The sequence below is a fragment of the Euprymna scolopes genome, chromosome 4 (genome assembly GCF_053919585.1).
Source record: "Euprymna scolopes isolate OS-2025 chromosome 4, ASM5391958v1, whole genome shotgun sequence".
Lineage (NCBI taxonomy): Eukaryota > Metazoa > Mollusca > Cephalopoda > Sepiida > Sepiolidae > Euprymna > Euprymna scolopes.
The window spans coordinates 62542885-62563690 of NC_136485.1; the positions used below are offsets into that span (position 1 = coordinate 62542885).

A 20806-nucleotide genomic window follows, 5' to 3' on the forward strand; every position below is an offset into this window, starting at 1 on the left:
GAACCATAGTCTGTACTTTACAACATAGCTGGTTTTTAAACTTCCAATTTATTAAGGGACAAATCTTACTTACACCGTATTTTTAAATTTTGTAAATATTCCTATTTAGAGTAATTTAACTTAGGGAATTATGGCCGCCTGGGTTTAAGGATGTCCTCTGTAAAATCTGAATAGTCGAAATTAAACAGAATAATCATATAAATCAGTGCTGAATCGATAGTTCCCTTTTACAGTAAGAAATAATATTCCAAAGCAGAAATCATCGAGTTTTGTTTCGGCTTCATTATACGGAACAATAATTATTAGGTGCATTATTTGCCGGTTCACCGATATCCATGGTAAAAATTTTTTAGCAGTAGTGAACGAGAAGATAATTATTTTTAATTCGTCTATCATGGCGGAGACGTTGCGACCATTTGTTTATTGGGGCCAAAGAAATGATCATGTCTCTTTAAAAGTGGAATTACGTGACGTTTTTGTAAGTTACGAAAGTTCTGGAAACTTTATACTCGGCATTTATCTTTCTTTTTTTTTTTCTACTACCTGCCCGGTTTTGCCGGGACTTTCATCTTTTTTAGATAAAATTTCTGAAAGTTAAATTTTATTATATTATTGCATGGTAATATTAATTAAATTAATTGTACTTCTTTAGTTTACGAACCGTGCTAATTATTTATTTAGTTAGCTAGTTAGTTAGGATTTTCAATTCAAGTTCGTTTTGTTATGGTATCTTTTAAGTTAGGTGAAAGTACAGAATAGTTAACAAAGCCTTCAGCGCTTATACACGAAAAAAAAAATTGAATTTCAAGTGAAACAAATGAGACTGACGTATATTTCAGCACGGTCCGTAAACTGCAGAAGTACATTTTGGGGAATGAGAATTAGATATACAGTAAAAAAAAAAACAAAACTGTATTTTTAACTGAAAATCATCAAATACTTCTAATTTTTATTTTATTAATTTTTAGTGTCCAATCATTTACCGATTTAAAAACATCTACATTAAACTTAAAACGTTGTTTATGATCGTTTGGTATAAGTAACTATTTCATGTCGACTTATGATCATGAATTTGGAATAACCGCCATCAAATAGCGTATTTACCCGGCAACTTTTTTTTTTTTTTTTTGTAAACTATACTGCACAATTACCCCCCTAAAAATTATCGTTTTGGTTATTATATGTATCCTGTAGTAAAATTTTATTGCACTTTGCTTGTCAAGGAAATTTTAACTTTTCTACTTTGTACCTCCCCCCTCCCCCACACACATACACATGCTCTCAATGGGACGATAAAAAATATTTTTCTTTCGTGCGATTTCTTGGAAATATCTGGAAAAATTATTTCAGAATTAAGACGATCATAAAATTATCTCGCTCTTCTTCCTGCTTGTATTTTTTGGTAAATGTTTACTTTAACTACAACAGAACACCGACCAATAAAATTTGTTTTTTTTTAATAGGTTTTCGGCGTCGCTGACAACGAATCTGATATTCAAACCCGTCGCAAATTTACCGTTTGTATGGTATTAACCCCTGATCCCTCGTACTTTTGTGTGCCAACTCACCGCCATCGTTTATGCTATTCTTACATGATGCGTTCGCGCATGGACGCGTGTAGTAAGGTGACTTGTCACATCGCGGAAGAAATTTTTAGCAGACATTTGAAATAACAAGTTTTCAGAAACCAAAAAAAATGTTCATTTTTCTGTGTTGCGTAGTTTTTTATGCTTTTTTTAATTGATCTAAAAAAAATAAGTTTTTACGAGCGATTTAGCATTTTTATTTTTCGTTTCACCAATGTAAATAGAATGTTTGTGAAAAATTAAACAGTTCTTCTGCTCGGTGTATGTCGGCGCGTTACTTACGGTAAATTAGGTGGGAGGGGCGTTACTTTTGGAAAAACGGTAAATTAAACTGCAGAAGCACCTGTTGTACAAGTTCTATAATTGAATAACCCCCCTCCAAAAAAAGAAAACGAAAAATAAAAATGCTTTTGTAGACCGCTCGTGAAAACTTACTTTTTTTTAGATCAATTAAAACGCATCAAAAACTACGTAACAGTCGTAACACAGAAAAATGAACATTTTTTTTTTTGTTTTGTTTCTGAAAACTTTTATTTCAAATGTCTGCTAAAAAAATTCTTCCGCGATGTGCCAAGTCACCTTACTACACGCGTCCATGCGCGAACGCATAAGAATAGTTTAAACGATGGCGGTGAGTTGACACAAAATAGTGCGAGGGTTCAGGGGTTAATACCATGCAAACAGTAAATTTGCGACGGGTTTGAATATCAGACTCGTTGTCAGCGACCCCGAAAACCTATATAAAAAACAAATTTTATTGGTCGGTGTTCTGTTGTAGTTAAAGTAAACATTTACCCATTTTTCCCCCACAGATAAAAAATGCCCTTCGTGAAACCCAATAGTTGAACCAGAAGAATAAGTGACCCTAAACAGGAATTCTTACAGAGCCAAATAGTAATAGCTGAAAAATAGTCACCTGTGCAGTGCATTTTAGGTCAAGAAAATAAGAAAATGTCTTTTGTTGTTTTTTGTTTGTTTGTTTGGGGGGGGGGGGTTGTGCTTGTTTAAATAGTCGACAGATCGATTTTTTAAAAATATGTTTTAAGCAAAAACATCAATATTTGTCATGTCGAAAATAGTAATATATTAAATTACGAAAATTCATCGAGTAGCAAATTAGGTCAATTTGGCCTGGTTGTCCCACATTGACTTACCTGCAAAGAGTTGCCTTTTTTTATTTTTTTTTTTTAGAGGTATTACCAGCAACCTCCCCATGTTAAGAACGGCATAAACACTCTTTGCAAGTAAGTCTTCAGTGGGACGAACAACCAGACCACATTGACCGAAAATTATTTATAGTTAAGTCATTTTACGGAAAATTGGGGGAAATGACATTTTCCCTAACACATTGAAGATTGCGAATACAGAGGACACTAGGTACCTCCAACGTGCGCCAAAGTTTTAACCTCGCCCCTCGTATGTAACACGATGTAACTGTAATTTAATATTATCATCCTAAGTTTTTTACTATTTAAAAAAAAAGCTTCAAATAAACTAATTTTTTTTTTTAATTTTTTACAGTATACAAAAAAAATCAAAATGCGAGACAAATCGTTTACATTATCAACGGTTTAAAGCAACGTTCCGATGTAGTGACGTTTTTGAAGCCGTAGACATACCCATGTTTTAAAAATCTAGCAAAAATCAAGTAATCGCCATATTTTCCTGACAATTACAATATTTATTCATTATGAAATAAACTTACATAAAAAAGTAGGTCAATAAAAATTTCAACATCTTTTAAAGCTGAAAAGATCAAATAATTAAAAAATAGTTATTTATATACATATATAATCCCGTTATGTATTTCACTTACCTTAAAGTTGTAATTAAAACTGGACATAAAATCAATATTATGTAAAAAAATAAAATAAAATAATAATAATAAACACTTTTTCTTGATTTTTTTTTTTTTTTTTTTTTTTTTCTGGGTAAAATAATTATTTGAATTGCATAAAAAAAAAAAAGATCCAGAATTCTAAAAATTAATTATTTCTAAAATGCTTTAAATTATATTAAGTTTAAACAAAGATTTTTTTTTTTTATACCGGGTTTCCAATAATAAAAAAATACATTCATATAATATATGACTCTTGAGATAATAAAAATTGCAAAAGCAAAATCGACTAAAAAAAAAATTTGTTTGGATTTGATTAATTAAAATGATAGAAGGGTGTTAATCAATTTTTGCGCTTTTTTCCAAAAAAGTATGGAAGCCTGTAAGCAACATCATTTTTAGATGCATAAGTGTCAACAGAAAACATTAAAATTAATTTTCTCATCTGTATAGTGTGACGATACGTCCCAGTTGAAGAATCCCAAAAGGGAATTTATCCCCAAGACACATCGTAAAATAAAAAATGTGTACACGCCGGCTGTAGAATTATCATGATAAAGTAGCACTTTACCCAGATTCTGGACAGTAATTCCGTTGTGGAATGTTCTGATGAGATTCACAGTTGATGAAATACCAGGCAATGAATGACGAAACAACACGGTTATATATATATATTATACATGTCATTTATTGTGCGTTTTAATTCAACAACCAAGACAAAATATTCAAGGGAAATAATAATAAAAGAAAACATGCAGATAGTATCCAATGGGTCGAAAAAAAAAAGGGGGGGGTAGAAAACTGTTCAGATAAACGTAGCCTCTTTTCTTTCCTTCCCTTTTTTTTTTTTTGTATCTTTTTTTTTTTTTTTCTCTCCATATAGAATAATGGTTAAGTCATATAAGGCAGTAGAAGTTATCAAAAATAAGAAAAAACAATTCAGTCCAGCAAGTCGACATTTATGATGTATGGGGAGGGGAGACGATATTGAACAGTAATTAGCTGATGTTCATAGTGTGAGGAAGTCCTGCTTCGCCGACGTGCGATTCGATGTCCTTCGAAGTTTGTTTATCCACTTGTCTTCCCTTATTTTTCCTTCTCGCTTATTTCTCAGCCCGTTGGGACGTCTCATTCCCACATATCTGAGCCAAGGTGCATTCGTAGTTTTGATATATTCCTTTTGTGGCTCCAGGAATAAGATTCAGTTGGGAAGGTCGCCATTTCACTGTATAAATCACATTGCTGGTGTTCATCGCGTCTTCTTGTTGTCCTCCCCACTCGGGGATGTATCCCATTCCAATATCTCTGAGCCAAGGTTTATTCGCAGTCTTGACATATTCCCTTTTCGGCTCTAGGAATGAGATTAAAGTCAAGCGAACTTCCAATTTACCAAGCAAATCATGTTGGCTGGCATTGATGTGATCAGCTCCATTTTTTTTACTCTTCTGTTTCTTTCTCCTCAATCTTTCTCTTCCTCTTTTTCCTGCATGCTGCTTCGTTTGGGGTGGAGGTGGGGTTTCTCGTCTTGGTCTTGGCACGTGTTTTTGATGAATGACTTGGTGAGGGGATGAAGTGTCTAACTCACTTCCTTTCATGGATTCACACATGGATATTTCGTTGCCAAATGTCTCGATAGTGGTGGGGGTGTCTGACCGATAGATATTCAAAATAAAATTTAAGGGGAATGGCCACTTCTGCATTACGCCGTTTTCTTGGTACAGTAGTTTGTTAATAAAAATCTATTTGTTTTACAAAAGGTAAGTCTTATGTTGTTTTTATATCCATTTTTATTGTAAGTTTTATTTATTCATTATAGCGCCAATGTTCTTCCATAGAAATTTGACCCAGTTGTTTTTATATCCATTTTTATTGTAACTTTTATTTATTCATTATAGCACCAATGTTCTTCCATAGAAATTGACCCAGACTATAGTAAACACGAATTGATGGCCTTGCTATTAATGTGTACAATGGTGACGTTTTACACAATGGTTTGAAGATGCCTAGAGGAAATACTTATCTCCCTTTTCGCTACTTTAATGGCGCTGTTTTGTTTTAGCCAATAGTGGTAAACTTTTCTTTTTTTTTTTTTTACTAAAAACACAAAAGCAATTGTTCTACTCCATGAATTTTCGTAATTTTTTTTATATATTACTATTTTCGACATGGAAAGTACTGTTTAGGCTTAAAACCATATATTCAAAAAATCAATCTGTATATCTTAACAAGCACTTTTTTTTACTAAGCTAATCAAATATGTGGTTTGATTTTTGTTTTTTTTATGTAATAAAATGCTTGTTTTCTTTGCTAATTTTATAGTATTTTCAAGTTTTACAGTATCTTGTTTATTAAATTATGAGGTGAAAATGCAGAATAGTTACAGCAGGTAAAAGGTGGGTGACGGTGCCAATCAACCGTACAATTAACAAGGTAGACACAAAAACAAAGAGATAACGCCAATAGCAAAGAAGAATGACAGACACTGATGATCATGTAAAGACGATGGATATCGTTTTTATTTACCGAGAATCGAAATAGTAAATTATTGTCAATGGAGATCGTGTAGTCGGGATCAGTAACTGAAAACAGGTAACTGGACATCAGTGGGTTCTGGAGGCTGGGTGTTGCAAGAGGTGCTTGAGATTTCTGGAAGCTGCAGGAGTGAGCCGGAGTTCCCTGGTTGTAGAGGGGAGTATTGAAAGGCAGACAGTAGTAGAGAGAAATGCATACATATAGTTTGTGGTAGTTAGGGTTAGGGTTGTTTGAACTGCTGCTGCAGAATCCCATCGGCTGCTGGGCTCGGATAACTTGACTAGGAGCATCAAAGTCCCATTTCTGGAGGCTTCCTGCTCCCTAGCTGGCTTAGAGCTTTTTTGCCGAGAAAACGTTCTCTTTATGAAAGAGTGCTGACATTACAGACGATAATGCCGGAAAATAAACACAAGTGACTATTATTAATTCCTGATGAATTTGTTTACAATCAAAAATATTTTAGTTATTTATTGACTGTATCTATATTAATTTCGGTTTAAGATTAAAAGTCTGTTGCTTTTGTTTAGTTGTGAAAAAGTTGTTTTATGTTCGTGTTCTCTCGATTGTGATGAAAACAAAACAGAAGTTGTGAGCACACATGCTCATGACGTGTCAGTTCCGTGACTGTTTCTGCAAAAAAAACCTAACCATTGTTTGTTTGTTTTAAGTGGAAGCAGTGATCTAACACGTACCGCAACACTCTCTCCATTCCATGTTAAGAATGGATTTCTAAATAACATTATTTCAGTAGAGTACCTTCTCTGCATAAGTACCATCTTTTGTTTTACTGTTTTAAATTATTTCTTATGCAAGAATAAGTAATGAATATATGTTTTGATTTTTAGGGGAGGATGATATATAATAAAATTCTGTTTTTTACTATTTTTTATTACTTGTTTTAACAAGAAGTGATTTTACAATAATAAATTTAGGTATTAAATGAAGAAAATAATTTGCTTTTCTAAATATTGAAAATATACTCTGTTGTGCCGGTCTGTTTTTCAGTTGACTACAGTATGGTCGTCTTCAAGTTCAATGGAAACAAGTTCTTGCTGAGCTGTTCCCTTAATTAAATTATACCAAATTCTCACTACTAACGATTACTACGCTGTTGTCCCGATGACTATCATACACTTATTAATCCTTATCCTTGAGTGGCTTTCGAGGAGGTCACTGTTTCTTAGAACTTTTTATATGCTTCCTAGATTGTAATATGCCTGATTTACAAAAGGAGCTTGCGTGTATCTTTTATTTGGCGACTTTTACACGCTATTTTCGCGATATGTTTTACTCTCCACGTGTTTCTGTGGCTTTTTCCATATAAAAAAGCGAAACTATGAAAGCGAAGGCGTGTACACAGGGTTTCGTGCCGAGACATCCAGAAAAGCAATGAGGTTTGATCAACGCAGGGGAAACTCCTTATATCAGACAATTGCTATTCATTTACACACTCCCTTTTTATGGGGAACTGGTTTTCCTCAACATCTTGGGAAAGGCAACGGATTTTCATAAGATCGGTATTGTTTTGAAGCTCGACCCTTTGGAAGATAAATATCGAAAAAATGGCTAAAAATATTAATTTCTCCACCCTCAACTGGGCTTTTCTACAAGGAAGTGGTCGCTTTTTTCACTGATATTTTCGAAAGTCATCCCCTCTTTTCGATTGACTAGCCTTAATTTAAACCTTCACTACTTCCGGTTTGGCAATAGACGCAACGACAAAGACGTCACGTTTTCTTTTATTGTTTTTTTTTTTCACATTCTTTTCCTCTATCACGATACGGGTGTGAGCCTCCCTGCCTACTACCACTTTTAAAAAAAATTTTTTTTGCTCAATACACCTCCAAACACCCAGGCTAGTAATAATAATAAAAAAGGAAAGAATAATCATGTATGTAAATTAAATTTTTATATGAGCAAAGAAGGGGAGGCTTAATCTTAACTTATAATAAAAATAAAAGAAAGAATTTATTTCACATCAATACAAAAAATATTTGCTCTTAATATTTCTGCAACTAAAACAAATGCTTTATTCACACATTTAGGAAAGAGAGAGAGCAGATAACTTTCTTTAGTAAAACTTGCGTATATATATAAAAAGGAAAAATCCAAAATTTGTACATTTATCAACGTTTTGTTTTTATTTTAAGACTTCCTCAGGATAATTGATTTGAAGAAAAAAAAAATGTTTTAAAATAAAGGCAAAACGTTGATGAATATATAATATAAATAATTTTGTTTTTCCATTTTTTTTTTTTTCCATCATGTTTAAATATTATTTCCATAATTTTCACCATATGTAAGTTTTGTAAAATTTACACATTTGTTTTTTAAATCTTTATCTTGCAGAGAGAGGATCAAGTTTTACCTCGATTAGTTATTTCTGATAAAACTAAATTATTATTTTTGGGCAATGCTGCTAGATCTTCATAATGTTGCACAGTTGCAAATATGGTCACAGTGATTTTTGTTTTATAATTTGGCTGGTTATTGACTTTCTTTCTTTTTTTTTAAAGAATGAAACGATTAAACTTGATGACGATTCGTTAAGTTTCAAGGCAGTTGGGCATGGAGTGCGAGGAGAAAATCTCTACAGCTTTGATGTTGAATTTTATCTGCCAATTGATGCAAAGGTAATTTTTGTTTCGTTTTTTTGTCCAAGCATTTTGATCACCTTGTCTATTAGATGTTATATTAAACTAATATTATTCAACTGAATTAATTGAAGGCTAGTACTATTGAAGGCAAGTACAATGCATGAGAAATATAGATAAACTACTTGGATCTGACAGCTCGCTATTGCTTTGAAAAGTTAACCACTTGAAATACTTGAAACCAAAATTGTAAACAATAAAAATTTCCTCAATTTCTTGTAAAGGTGAGACCAAAATTTTTCACATTTATTCATATAAATAAACATTATTTCTGAATTTTTGAGATGAGGATTGGTTATCCGTATTATTTGGACTCATTGGACTACTGTTCTCATCTTGAGTGTGATTTCAGTAGATGTAACCTCCTACCTTCTTCAGGTGTATCTTGTCAAACAAGGGAATTGAACAGAATTATGAGTGGAACCCTTTATTTACTTCACGGGGATAGCGTGCTCTTGTTCCGTCAGCCATGACGGGATAGAGGTCCTAAGTAATTCGCAATTGTATTTTTCGGTCGCTCACACTGAGGATTGAACCTTCAACCTTCAGGATAATATCACTTTTTACAATTTTTCCAAGTACTCTAACCATTGCACCTTGAGGACCTGTGGCACAGTGGTTAGAGTACTTGGAAGGTCAGAGGTTACATTGACCAAAACATTGTGAAAATCACACTCAAGAAATCATTCTCAAGATGAGAACAGTAGTCCGATGAATCGAAATAATGCAAATAAATGTTAATTTATTCATCTTTTTAAATAAGACTGTAAAGGAATGAAAAGAAAGAAGAAATCAATTTGCCTGAGCAATGATGTGTGTGAAGGAAATATTTTGCTTGTTAAAGAATGGATCAGTTGTAATTAATATTGAAAGAAAATACCAAAATTCAGCAAGCCATGTAAAAAGAGTATTAAAAGATATTGTATCTAGACTAGATGTAACTTGTGGTTTTATTATTTTTATGCAATCAGAAATTAATCTGATCTTCTCCATTTATAGAAAAAATTGTTTTGTCTCGTGTTTGCAAAGTGAAATTTATCTAAATTATTAAATGAATTCATTCTTTCAGGCAAGTCAGTATCGGATCAATGAACGTGCTGTTGAGTTCCGTCTCCAGAAGAGAGGAGAAGGCGAAGTCTGGCCTCGGCTAACTGCTAAACCAATAAAACATCCGTGGCTAAAAATAGATTTTGATAAGTTTGCCATGGAAGATGATTCTGATGATAAAGCAGATTACGAGGTGACAATTTTTTCATTTTTTTTTTTTTCATCAATTTTTTGTTTTGTTTTTTAATAGTATTTAAATTCTTTGTCTTTAATAATTTTTTAAAATTGTTTCTTTTCAGTTGTTTTTTATTCCTTTAATTTTTCCCTGTTATCAAATTGTTTTTCTGTCTGTTTTTAGATGGTACAATTTTAGTTTTTTTAAGTTATTTATTTACTATTAAAAGAAAAATCTAGCTTAATTTTCTAATCTGCTATGTATCATATTAAGAAGATTCAATGTGTTAACTGTTGAAATCAATCATATGATTAATCACAGCTTTGTAGCTGTGATTCCTGTCATTTTTTTATGTTTTTCTAAGAGTTAATGGGATGTTTAGACAGATTTGATCTAATAATCATTGCTTCCATTAATTTACTACAGGATGACATTAAATTTCTAAGGATTTTTCACTTGTTCGACACCTGCATATTATTTATACACTGTCAAAATGGGTTTTTGAACCCATAGTACATAAGTTAGTTGGAAATTAGAAAATTTGCTGACTTGGAACAATCATAACTGACCTGCAAAACTAAATTTTGTACCATTTGTTTTGTAAAAAGAAAAAAAATCTGTGCCTACATTAAAAGAAAGTTATAGAAATAAAGAAAATAAAATTATAGTTTGGGATATTTAGTGTAAGAATATTATTGTATAATTAATCGTGTAAAAATATAGCCAATGTCATGCCAGATACATTTGAAAATTTGGTTTTTGTATGTTTTTTTTTTTTTTTTTGTGATACTTGTATAGTATTGGACACAAATCAAAAACATAGTTACAAATAAAATAATGCACAAACTCTTCGATATACATATGTATCAGTCAAAAGTAAGTATCCTTTCCCCTCCCCCCTAATATTAAGGAAGATTATTGAATAGAATTTTAATTCAAAATAAAAATCATGTTTTTCGTATTTTGTTTATTATTATTATTATTGATATGAACGGAAATTCTGTAAATCAAGGGGAGATAAGTCAGTCTGTTATTTAACCAAATAATACTTAATGTCAGATTGGCAAAATACGATAAAACTGATTTTTATTTTTAACTAGTAAGGACACCCAGCGTTGCCCGGGTGGAGGGAGGTGGTATACTAAGGATATTGAGCAACCCCCTAAAAAAAAAATGTTTTAATCAAAATAGCAACGAGTGCCTTGTGTGACTGCAAAAAAAAAAAAAAAAAGATTAGCCACAGTGGGCAGGCTTGAACCTGTAACGCAAAAGAGAAAAAGGAGGTTAAAAAAAAAAAAAAGCTAATGCGCTAGCTGTCAGAGCCACGATGACTTATAACATCATGACGGGTCGAAATAACATTTTTTTAAATGTACATTCAGATTGTTAAGCGTATGTCTTGCAAAAATCTTGAGGCAAAAAGCGACCTCTCCTTGCAAAAAAACAGCCCAGATTTTTCTAACGATACCAATTTTGCACACTCAATGATGGACTTGGTCATTTCTTTTTTAGCATGGTGCAGAACTCAAATTTACATATGTTAAGGCCTAAAACTGCACCGTTTATTCAATTTCACCAGGATTTGATGTTCCTTGGGGAGCTTGGGGGCTAAATGGAGGGGGGGGGTACAATGCTGAACTTAGTCATTTTTTTTTTTATGCCTCGTTCACTGTACACTCACAGGGGACCATGCATACTTCACTTGTTCACTCTTGAATGTCATCATGAAAGTTATCTTCTAGAGCCCCTACATATACTTTCTATTCATTTGATATTATTAGTTATTGTTGCTTTTTATATAATATTAGATGTTGAACATTTATTCTTTTTTTTTTTTTTTTTTTACACAGTGATCACCACTTATCAAGGCCAGGAAGCCACTCAGGGATAAGGGTTATTGCAAGTACATTACGTTAGTGTGGAGATTTGATGAAGTGTTTAATTAAGAGGGCAGTTTATTAGGAATTTGTTAACATTAGACTTGAAGACATCCAAGTTGTAGTCCGGAGGGAAGCAGGCAGACGGAACAGTTCCACTGGCGTGCAGTTCTAAGAAAGAAGCTTTGTTCATGGAATCCACATTTTGATTTAGGCACAGATATAGAGTGGGGGAAATTTTTCACAGTGGATTCAGCTAGACGGGTGTTTTTCATGAAAGATTGGCGAGGGGGGACCAGAGATTGGAGTTCAGACGAACACCTGCCATGGAAATAACGATAAAACAAGGATAGGCTCGCAACGTCTCTTCTGTGGGAGAGAGGTTGCAGGGTAGAGAAAAGGGCATCCCCCACTAAGCCACGAAGTCTATTTTGATTTCATTAGTGGGCAATTAATTTTTATTCTGCAATTACATTAATTAATATTATTATTAACATTAATAGTATTAGCACTGATACTATCACTAATTATTTTTTATTTATTATTGATTGCATGTTAACCATGCAACAATTAAGTTTAATATTATTATTATTATTATTATTATTGATAATTTTTGATGGCTTATTGCTTTTAGAGAGATGTTTATCTATTATCCTAAATAATTTGCACACAAGTAACAGTGCATCCGTTTGGCATGCCAGGTACAGGAATCACAGAAAGAAAAAGAAGTAAAGAACTTGTGTTTGTAGCTGGATTTCTTTTAGACATAGCATTAATTTGCATATGAGGGGAATAGCTGCTTTAAGAAGGATGAATTGAGGAGAGAGTTGAGTGTTTGGACAGTTGAGAGAAAACATTGAAGATGCAATTTGTTGGTATGAATTACAGCGTTAGTGAAGAGGAGTTCCATTAATTGTCCTTTCCGGAATACACCATTTTATTGTTGCTTTAGTATTTTTTCCATCGATTCACATTCAATCTATTTCTATTTCAATGTTTATTTTTTCTTATAATATTTGTTTGCTCATTTTTTTTTTCTAGGCAATTATTCTAATAATCATCAAGATAGTTTATCTGTAAAGTTATCTTTGTGGTCTTTCTGTATGATAAATGCTTGTAACTTAACTATTCACTTTATTCTATTATATAGCTTTAGTTTGAATGCTTCCTCATTTATAGTTGATTTTTTTTTTTTTTTGTCACTTTATTCATTACATCATCGTTGATTACTTTGTTATATTATCGTTATTGAGTTAATAAATCTTTCTAGATTTATTTGACCTTACTAATATCTCCAAAGTTCATCATATTCAGTTTAACATCTGTTTTATATGTCAGCATGTGTTGGGTTGGATGTTTTTAAGAAATTGAGATCTGAAGTAACTTCTCTCTGGCTATGTTAGGACGATAACATGGTCGAAGGGAAATAACTCTTCTCTAAAGGCAAAGTTGCCTCCCCTGCTTTAACTCTGAAATAAGTTATCACGTCTTCACATAAGAACAACATGAGACCATATGCCAGCAGCCATCTTAACAGAGTAGGACACTGTGTCGTGTGTATACAATCAAACTACACTAAATTATATGAATAGACTAAGAACTTTTTACGACTTACAAATAAAAGACTTAATTTATACAGTAAGTTATAACAGGCCAGGTCTTTATTTATATCTGAGGTCCATTTTTATCACTTCCTCCCATGTGTTCCCTGTGAATTGAACCTATTATCTCAACTGTTCTACATCTACTAACCAAAAACTATCTTTTCCAATCACATTTATATAAAAGAAATCCAGCTACAAACACAAGTTCTTTACTTGTTTTTTTTTGTGTGTGTGTGAGATAACCAAAAAACTATCCATTCTTTTCATAAAAGCTTCTAATAATGAGTCTACAAATTAGTGATTATTTCCATCAAGAGGTTAGACGGTGTTTGTGATTGACAAGAGGTTAGACGGTGTTTGTGATCATCATATCCAGTTTAATGTATGTTTTACATTCTAGCATGCATTGGATTCAGAAATTAACTTCCAAACTAAACTATCTCTGGCCAAGTCTTTATTTATCCTTTTTTTTTTTTTTTTTTTTTTTTCAAGTTAATCCTTATCAGTTCCTTCCATGTTTTTCTTAGCTCTCTAACTGTTCTACATCTATTAACTAGTGATGGGATGATTCAAATATTTTTCCCGATTCCGATTCTTATGAAATCTCTAAATATTTAACTATAAAAGTGTTATTTTGTCCCGATTGCCGTAAAAACACATCTTAAATTTGCCTATATTTTCTTAAGCATAAAAACACACTTGTGAGGGGGTGTTCTAGAGATTTTGGTCTTACTGGAAGTTTAAATCGATAAATATTATTTTATTATTACTACAAACAGAGATTAAAAAAAAAAAAAGATAAAGGAATCGGTTTTGGCATCAGAAAATAAGCTCAAATTTTTACGATACCGATTCCAATACCTCAAAAAGCTCCAATCTTTCCAATTTCCGATTAATCGTCCCAACACTACTACTAAACCAAGAACTCTCACTCATTCATTCTTTCAATGTGGCCATATCATCAAAGTCTCCTCTTCTCTTCGCATCTCTCTATACTATCCAGATTTAATCTTCATCTGAGGTTATCAAACCTAAGCCTGTCTAAGACACACATTGCACATCCATAGTATACTTCTCCTATTATTTCTCTCCATGCAACATATGTCCTCAATTCCCACTCGCCAGATTTCACTTTGATATATCATCAGTAAGGATAGAATAAATATGTAGACTTATTAGTGACTCAGTTTAATTATGAGAAAAATTCGGTCATGGATTGTGTATAGTTAATTTGGATTAAGACAATGAAAACCTGTCCACTTTCCCCCTCCCCTATATCTTTAAATATGGTGTAGGGGGGAGGATTGGTGAACATTTTTGTAGTTTTAAATTTATATTTAGTGTCTTTGTTTTTTTTTGTTTTTTTTCTGTCTTTTTTGCAGGACATAAAAAGTAAAAAGAAAGATCTAGTCCGTCTGACCTCTTATGCTAACTTTCTCCTTGATCTTTTTATTTGACTTAAAACTCAATACTATAAAATCATAAAATATTTTTTTATCAATAATAAGGGTTAAAATTCTCATAAGAAATTTAGTGATAAATTTTGGTATGGCATTTTGTGATTTAGTTTCCAATTTTCCAGGTTTGGTTTGTAGAATAATAATTTATTTTAAATATTCTTCCTTTTCACAGACTTCTGAAAATGATTTGCTAAAATCATTCGAAAATAACAGCATGAAGAATGCTGAAAGTAAGTATAACATTTATTCAGCGTTTGAATAGTATCGTAGTTTATTCTTTTTCTCTGTAATTATAAGGAATGGATATCCCAGAGGATTTCAATACTTATCCAGTCAATAGTATTTATAGAGAATCGTATGTCAGTCCCAGAAATGGCTCCAGCAGTTTATGATTTAAAAGCTACCATTTTAGTTTATTTGTTTGAGGAAGAGGGGGGGGGTTCTCCTTTTTTTTTTCTTTTTTTCTATTATGCATATTTTACAATTTTTTTCACGACTTTCAAGTCATATCTCTTTTCATTTCTCAATGAATTTGTATTATCTTTTAAAACAACCACTTAATCATTGTTACTGCCTTGTGCATGTACAGGGGCCCGACAATATTTTTCAGACACTTTGAAAAAAGTACTTCAAGGTGGTTGCTAGTGCCAAAAACTTTTGAGGGGGTGAAAATTCAACACTAGTGTAATCATTTTTTTAGTTTGACTTTGATACTTTTAGTTTTTTGTGATTTTTGTGAAAACTTGCGCAACACCATTTTTCAGACATGACAAAAAAATCCTATTTTATTAAGAGTTATGTTCATGTATATGTTGCTGTATGCAAATTTTCTGCTTGTACACTTAGTTGTCATCATTAGAATCAATTATCTGTTGTATTCTACTGGCAAGCAATTAAGTTTAATGAGGTAAAATGCATTCAAAAGAAGACATTTGTTTGGCACGGAAGAAGCGGGAGGATGGCCTCAGCATCAGAAGGTTTGCCATGGATTTGAAGCTGTCGAAATCAACGGTCGAATACATGCTGGATACATTCAAACTTCAAGTGGAAAAAGAAGAGAGGATGGAAAAGATCAATTGGCAAGAGGACTGAAAGGAGAATGAAGAGAACTATGACACGGCTTTTGACATCTGAAGAAAAAGTTACAGCAAAAAAAGTGAAGGAGAAATGTGAATTGGATTTAAATGTCCGAACACTACAAAGAACGCTGCATAGGATTGGTTTGAAGTATGCAAAGGCTAAGAAAAAAATTACACTAACAAAGAAACACAAAGGCGCAAGACTGGAGAGTGCTAAAAGGTGGTTAACAAAGCATGTTGACTTTAAGGTTATATATTTCAAGTTTGATGGGCCCGATGGTTGGTGTACTTGGTCGAGAAGGGGTGAGTCTGTTGTACTGAACAAACGACAGATGGGAGGAAGAGGAGTTATAGTTTGGGGGTATGATCTTTGCTAATGGAAATATATGGTTGGAGTGGCTAAAAGAACAACAGAACAGCGAAAGCTACAAACAGTTGCTGGACGAGAAAGCCCTACCAAGGATAAGATGGGGAATGATTTCGTTCTACAGCAAGACAATTGCAGCATCCATGTGAAAAACTCATGAAAGAATGGATGGCTAAAGTGAATATGACTACTTTAGAATGGCCTGCAAAAAGTCCAGATCTAAATTTAATGGAAAATGTTTTGGAAATGCTTGCGCAACTTATCTATGATGGACCTGAAATAACGAAAGAGGCTCAACTATGGGAATGAATACTAGATGCCAAAAACAACTAATAGAAACACGTAGAAATGTTATTGTGCAAATGTTTGATCATTATGAAGAGATTGATAAAAGTTATTGAGAAGAAAGGTGATATTACAGACTTAAGTTTTTCAACAATATCCAAAAAATAATGTTGCATGTGTTTTGTAAAAAATGATGAAAATTAAATATTTTTCCTTATCTAATCGATTTTCTTCCAGTTTTATTACAGGTATTGTCTCTATATGTTTATGCTATTCTATTGAAGGAATTTCGCCACTCTATGGTACTCGGAAAGTCGAATACTAAAGTGTCTGAAAAATATTACCGGGCCCTTGTATTAAGAATTCTAATTTGATGTCAAAAGAAAAAATTATTTTTTTCAATTTTGCAAAAGACTGAAAAATAATTTTTAAAACAATAATTTGCACTTCTTCATTATAATAGCGAAATTCTAAAATCCAAATATTGAATTTCAAGTAAAACCAATGTTATATCTATTTATTGTTCATGTAATATTAATGAATATATCCAAAAATGACAAAAAAACGATAAGGTACAAAATTAATTATTAATGTAAATAGTTTTCAAAGAAAATTAGTGAAGATTGAATTTTGTTTAAAAAAAAAAAAGAAAGAAAAAAAGTTGGATAGTTTGAATCGTAATAAAAGGGAGGTAATTATTTTCTGAAAATCTTAGGCCAATTTATCAAAACTTCATTTTCGCTAAATCGTCTTCAAAAGCAGTTTTCATTAATAATTAATTTTCTACCTTCTCGTTTTCGTAATTTTTAGATATGTTTATTACTGTAACATGACGATTAACTAGATAAACATTAGTTTTACTTGAATTTCAATTCTCGTTATAACAAAGAAGCACCCAATAATGTACCATTAGTATTTTGCATACTTCATCTTGTAATACACACAGCAACCAAATTACAGAAACATTAAAATTCACATTTATTCCTAACCTTGTTTGCTCACCAAATTCTAAACTTGTAAAATTAAAAACATGACCAGGTGGAATTTTTCCAAATCCAGAGTGTCCCATTTTTTGGGAGCTGGATTTTTGCCCACATTAAAACTTGTCGTGTCTAACTCTGCCCTTGTGTGCAAGCAAGTAAATAAGGTCTGGATTGATGAATCAGACTTTAAAAGAGTAATCTGCCCTTGCAGTAAAGATAGTTTGGATGTTGCCATGGCAAGGATTAGATAGAAACAGACTTCTTTTTTTTTTTTTAATCTCATATTGGAAGCTATCTATTCCTCAGTACACACATGTAGAAAGTAATTTTGACTGTGCGTCACATGGAAGTTTGCTCACCATCTTGCACATTTCCACTTTTTTAATGCAGTGCACACGTTTACACATGCGTTAACAGGTAGACACTTGGGACCCAACATGTAGCAGAGTACATCGCAAAGGACAAGTAATAACTCTTTTTTTTATAACAATGACATTTATTTCTAGGTACTTTCCCGAATAAAACGTGATCGTGCTCCTTCTCTCTGACCTCTGTTCTCTCAAATGTTGTTTCGAGCCTGCTCTCTTTTTTATAGTCTTTTTTTCTTTTTCCTTACGGTAACGTCATTTCACATTTTGTATACATCTGCAAGTGCGCGTCCGCACTCTATTACACTTAGTACAGTTTTGGCTGCGTTGCTAGTTGGCCTCTACTAGATGTAAAACATATTGATCTATAATATAAATCTCACCTGTCTGTTTAAATGTATGTATGTTTGTATGTCTACAACTTTCGACAGAGGCGACAGATTTTCACAAGATCAGTATTATTTTGAAGCTCGACCATTTGGACAACAAATATCGAAAAATTGGCCAAAAACATTAATTCCTTCACCTTCAAGTGGGCACTTTTCTAAGAGGTCGCTTTTTTCATCGATATTTTCGAAAGTTATCGCCTCTTTTCAATTGTCTAGCCTTAATGTAAATCTACGTCACTTCCGGTTTGGATGTGGTCGTAACAGCAAACACATCACTTTTTTTTTTTTTTTTCACTTTCTTTTCCTCCTTTGCAGTACGGGTTCGAGCCTGCTTACTACTATTTTTTTGCTCGACCAACAGTATTACACACGCCTCCACTTTCTTTTCCGCCTTCATGTCACGAGTTCGAGCCTGTCTGCTACAACTTTTGCTCAACACACACCTACAAACACCCGGGCAACGCCGGGCTAGTCTATAAATAAATATGGAAAACGTTTTTTGTAAATAAAGGGAAGTAACTCTCGCCTTTGTATATTAAAGATTTTAAGGTTATGTCCCTTGCATTCATTCACATTAGAGAGGTGATTTCAATTGACGTGCGTACTGCGTCGCACAGCAGCTTCAATTTCTTCTTTCAGTTGTAAATATATTAATAAATATTATTGTTAAGGTATATGTCACAGTTTTCACCTAAATTCATCCTATGTTTCATAATAGCACTTCAATAACCGACACGGTGCTATCGGCCGCCATTCAATTTCACTTAATATCGGTATGATCTCACATTCAGTTCACTTTTTGAAATTAAACAAGATGCATCGTTTATACAAGTTGATGCCAAAAAGGGAAAAGTTTAGTGGCAATATCAAAATAAAATAAATGAACCAACTTCGCTTTTTACTCAAGTGAAAAGGTTTTAGCTTTATACAAGGATCATTCCAAAAGTCAAGCTTCTTTTTTTTTTTCTTTTTTTTTTTAACTCAAAAAGTTGAAGAGCTACAAAGACGAGAGTTATACCATTAAAAGAAGCGAGCTTTAGTGCTCCCGAATTTATTTTTCAACATAGTCACCACTATTCTCAATGCACTTTTGCTAGGAATTCTAATAACGCATCTCTGTTTCTAGCACACATCCATAACAAGGATTGCTTTCTTAATCTCACACTGTCAATATCTGCAACAGAGAGATGAATTCATAAGTTTAGTCATCATAACAATACAATTTGCAATCTCCTTTGATCTATTTGGGCAGAATTTAATTAATAGAAGGCATTACTTTGGAATGCCACTAGTATTTATTTAAAAGAAGGGAAAATAAAGATACATGAAAGGTTGGAATGTAAATTCAATGAAATTTTTTTAATAAATCAGAATCCATGCTTAAATATTTCTCCATGTTAATATGTAAGTATTGGCTTAGCTACTCAATGTTTCCTGGGAGGATTTTACTCTTTTTGTAATCTTATATTTATTTATAAGAAGCTAAGAGCTACAAATGTCAATTAGCAATCCGGCCAATAGAGAGAAGATGTATGTAATATCAGACTTGTATGTAAGCAAAAAGAAAGATAATTAACATTAATAAAGCTTGGAAAAGGATTTTTGGAGATTTCATTTTATTTTATGCTTTTTTTTTATTTGGATTAATATTATTATAATTGTAACTATAGAGTATGACTTTAAAAGACATTTAATGGTGAGGCCCTATTTTGGGGGAGGAATGTGGAATTGCTCTTTAGTTACCGTTGCTCTCAGGTCCATTTGGACCAGAATGGTAATACCTGTCATGACATTTAGTGCTACCAGATCAGGCTGTCTCAAGATACTGTCTTCCTAACGAAAAATTCACCAAACATTACATGCGACTGAGAACCGCCTGTGAATTTAATATTCCCTTGACATTTTCTCCTTTGGAGGAAGCAAGTTCAACATGTTTAGGGTAAATGCCATATAACAACAACAATTGTAACTAAAAAAAAATATTTATAAAAACACAGGCACATTTGAAGTTTCCTCATAATTTTATTAATATGAATATACACGTGTTGTGATTGTTAACTCTATACCTTTTTCCAAATTCAGTGCTTGATTTTGATACTGTCCATAATGCCAGTAAATGTGATTTCAGTCATTGCATGAAACGGCACTAATCCTACTTGGGTTTAATCGGCTTCCTCCAAAGGAGGAAGTTCCATGGGAGTATGAAATTCACAAGCGGTCCCCAGTTGCATGCATATTCCTGTTCGGGGAAATGGCAACATTAGACTTCTGCAACTCTTGCAGGGAGGTGTAGACCTCCTCTTTCTACATACAGTGCCTGGAATTCCCAAATTAGTCGCCCATTTTAGTAATGGCCAGGCTCAGTGTTGCTTATCTGACGGGAACCAGTGTGTCAACATGATTATGCCGTATCATAATTCAAGTTTAAAACCAATAATGGCGATTTATTCTTAAACCTTAATGACAAACTTAGAACAAACCTCTCTTCCAAATGAATACAAACAGCCCATCAGCTTAAGACCCATCTGTTCTGGAACCCACAGAAACTCAAACTCTCTCATTG

General features: G+C 32.9%; 1 protein-coding gene across 1 annotated transcript in view; it reads left to right on the plus strand.

Annotated features, from left to right (window-relative positions):
- The first annotated feature begins 303 nt into the window (after nucleotides 1-303).
- Nucleotides 304-20806, plus strand: part of LOC145267849 (very-long-chain (3R)-3-hydroxyacyl-CoA dehydratase-like) — a 31236-nt gene continuing 10733 nt past the window's right edge. The window contains exons 1-4 of the mRNA XM_080123330.1: nucleotides 304-478; nucleotides 8472-8588; nucleotides 9679-9849; nucleotides 14945-15002. Coding sequence (XP_079979456.1) covers nucleotides 395-478; nucleotides 8472-8588; nucleotides 9679-9849; nucleotides 14945-15002 — 430 coding nt within the window. The 5' untranslated portion in view covers nucleotides 304-394. The remainder of the gene's footprint in view (nucleotides 479-8471; nucleotides 8589-9678; nucleotides 9850-14944; nucleotides 15003-20806) is intronic.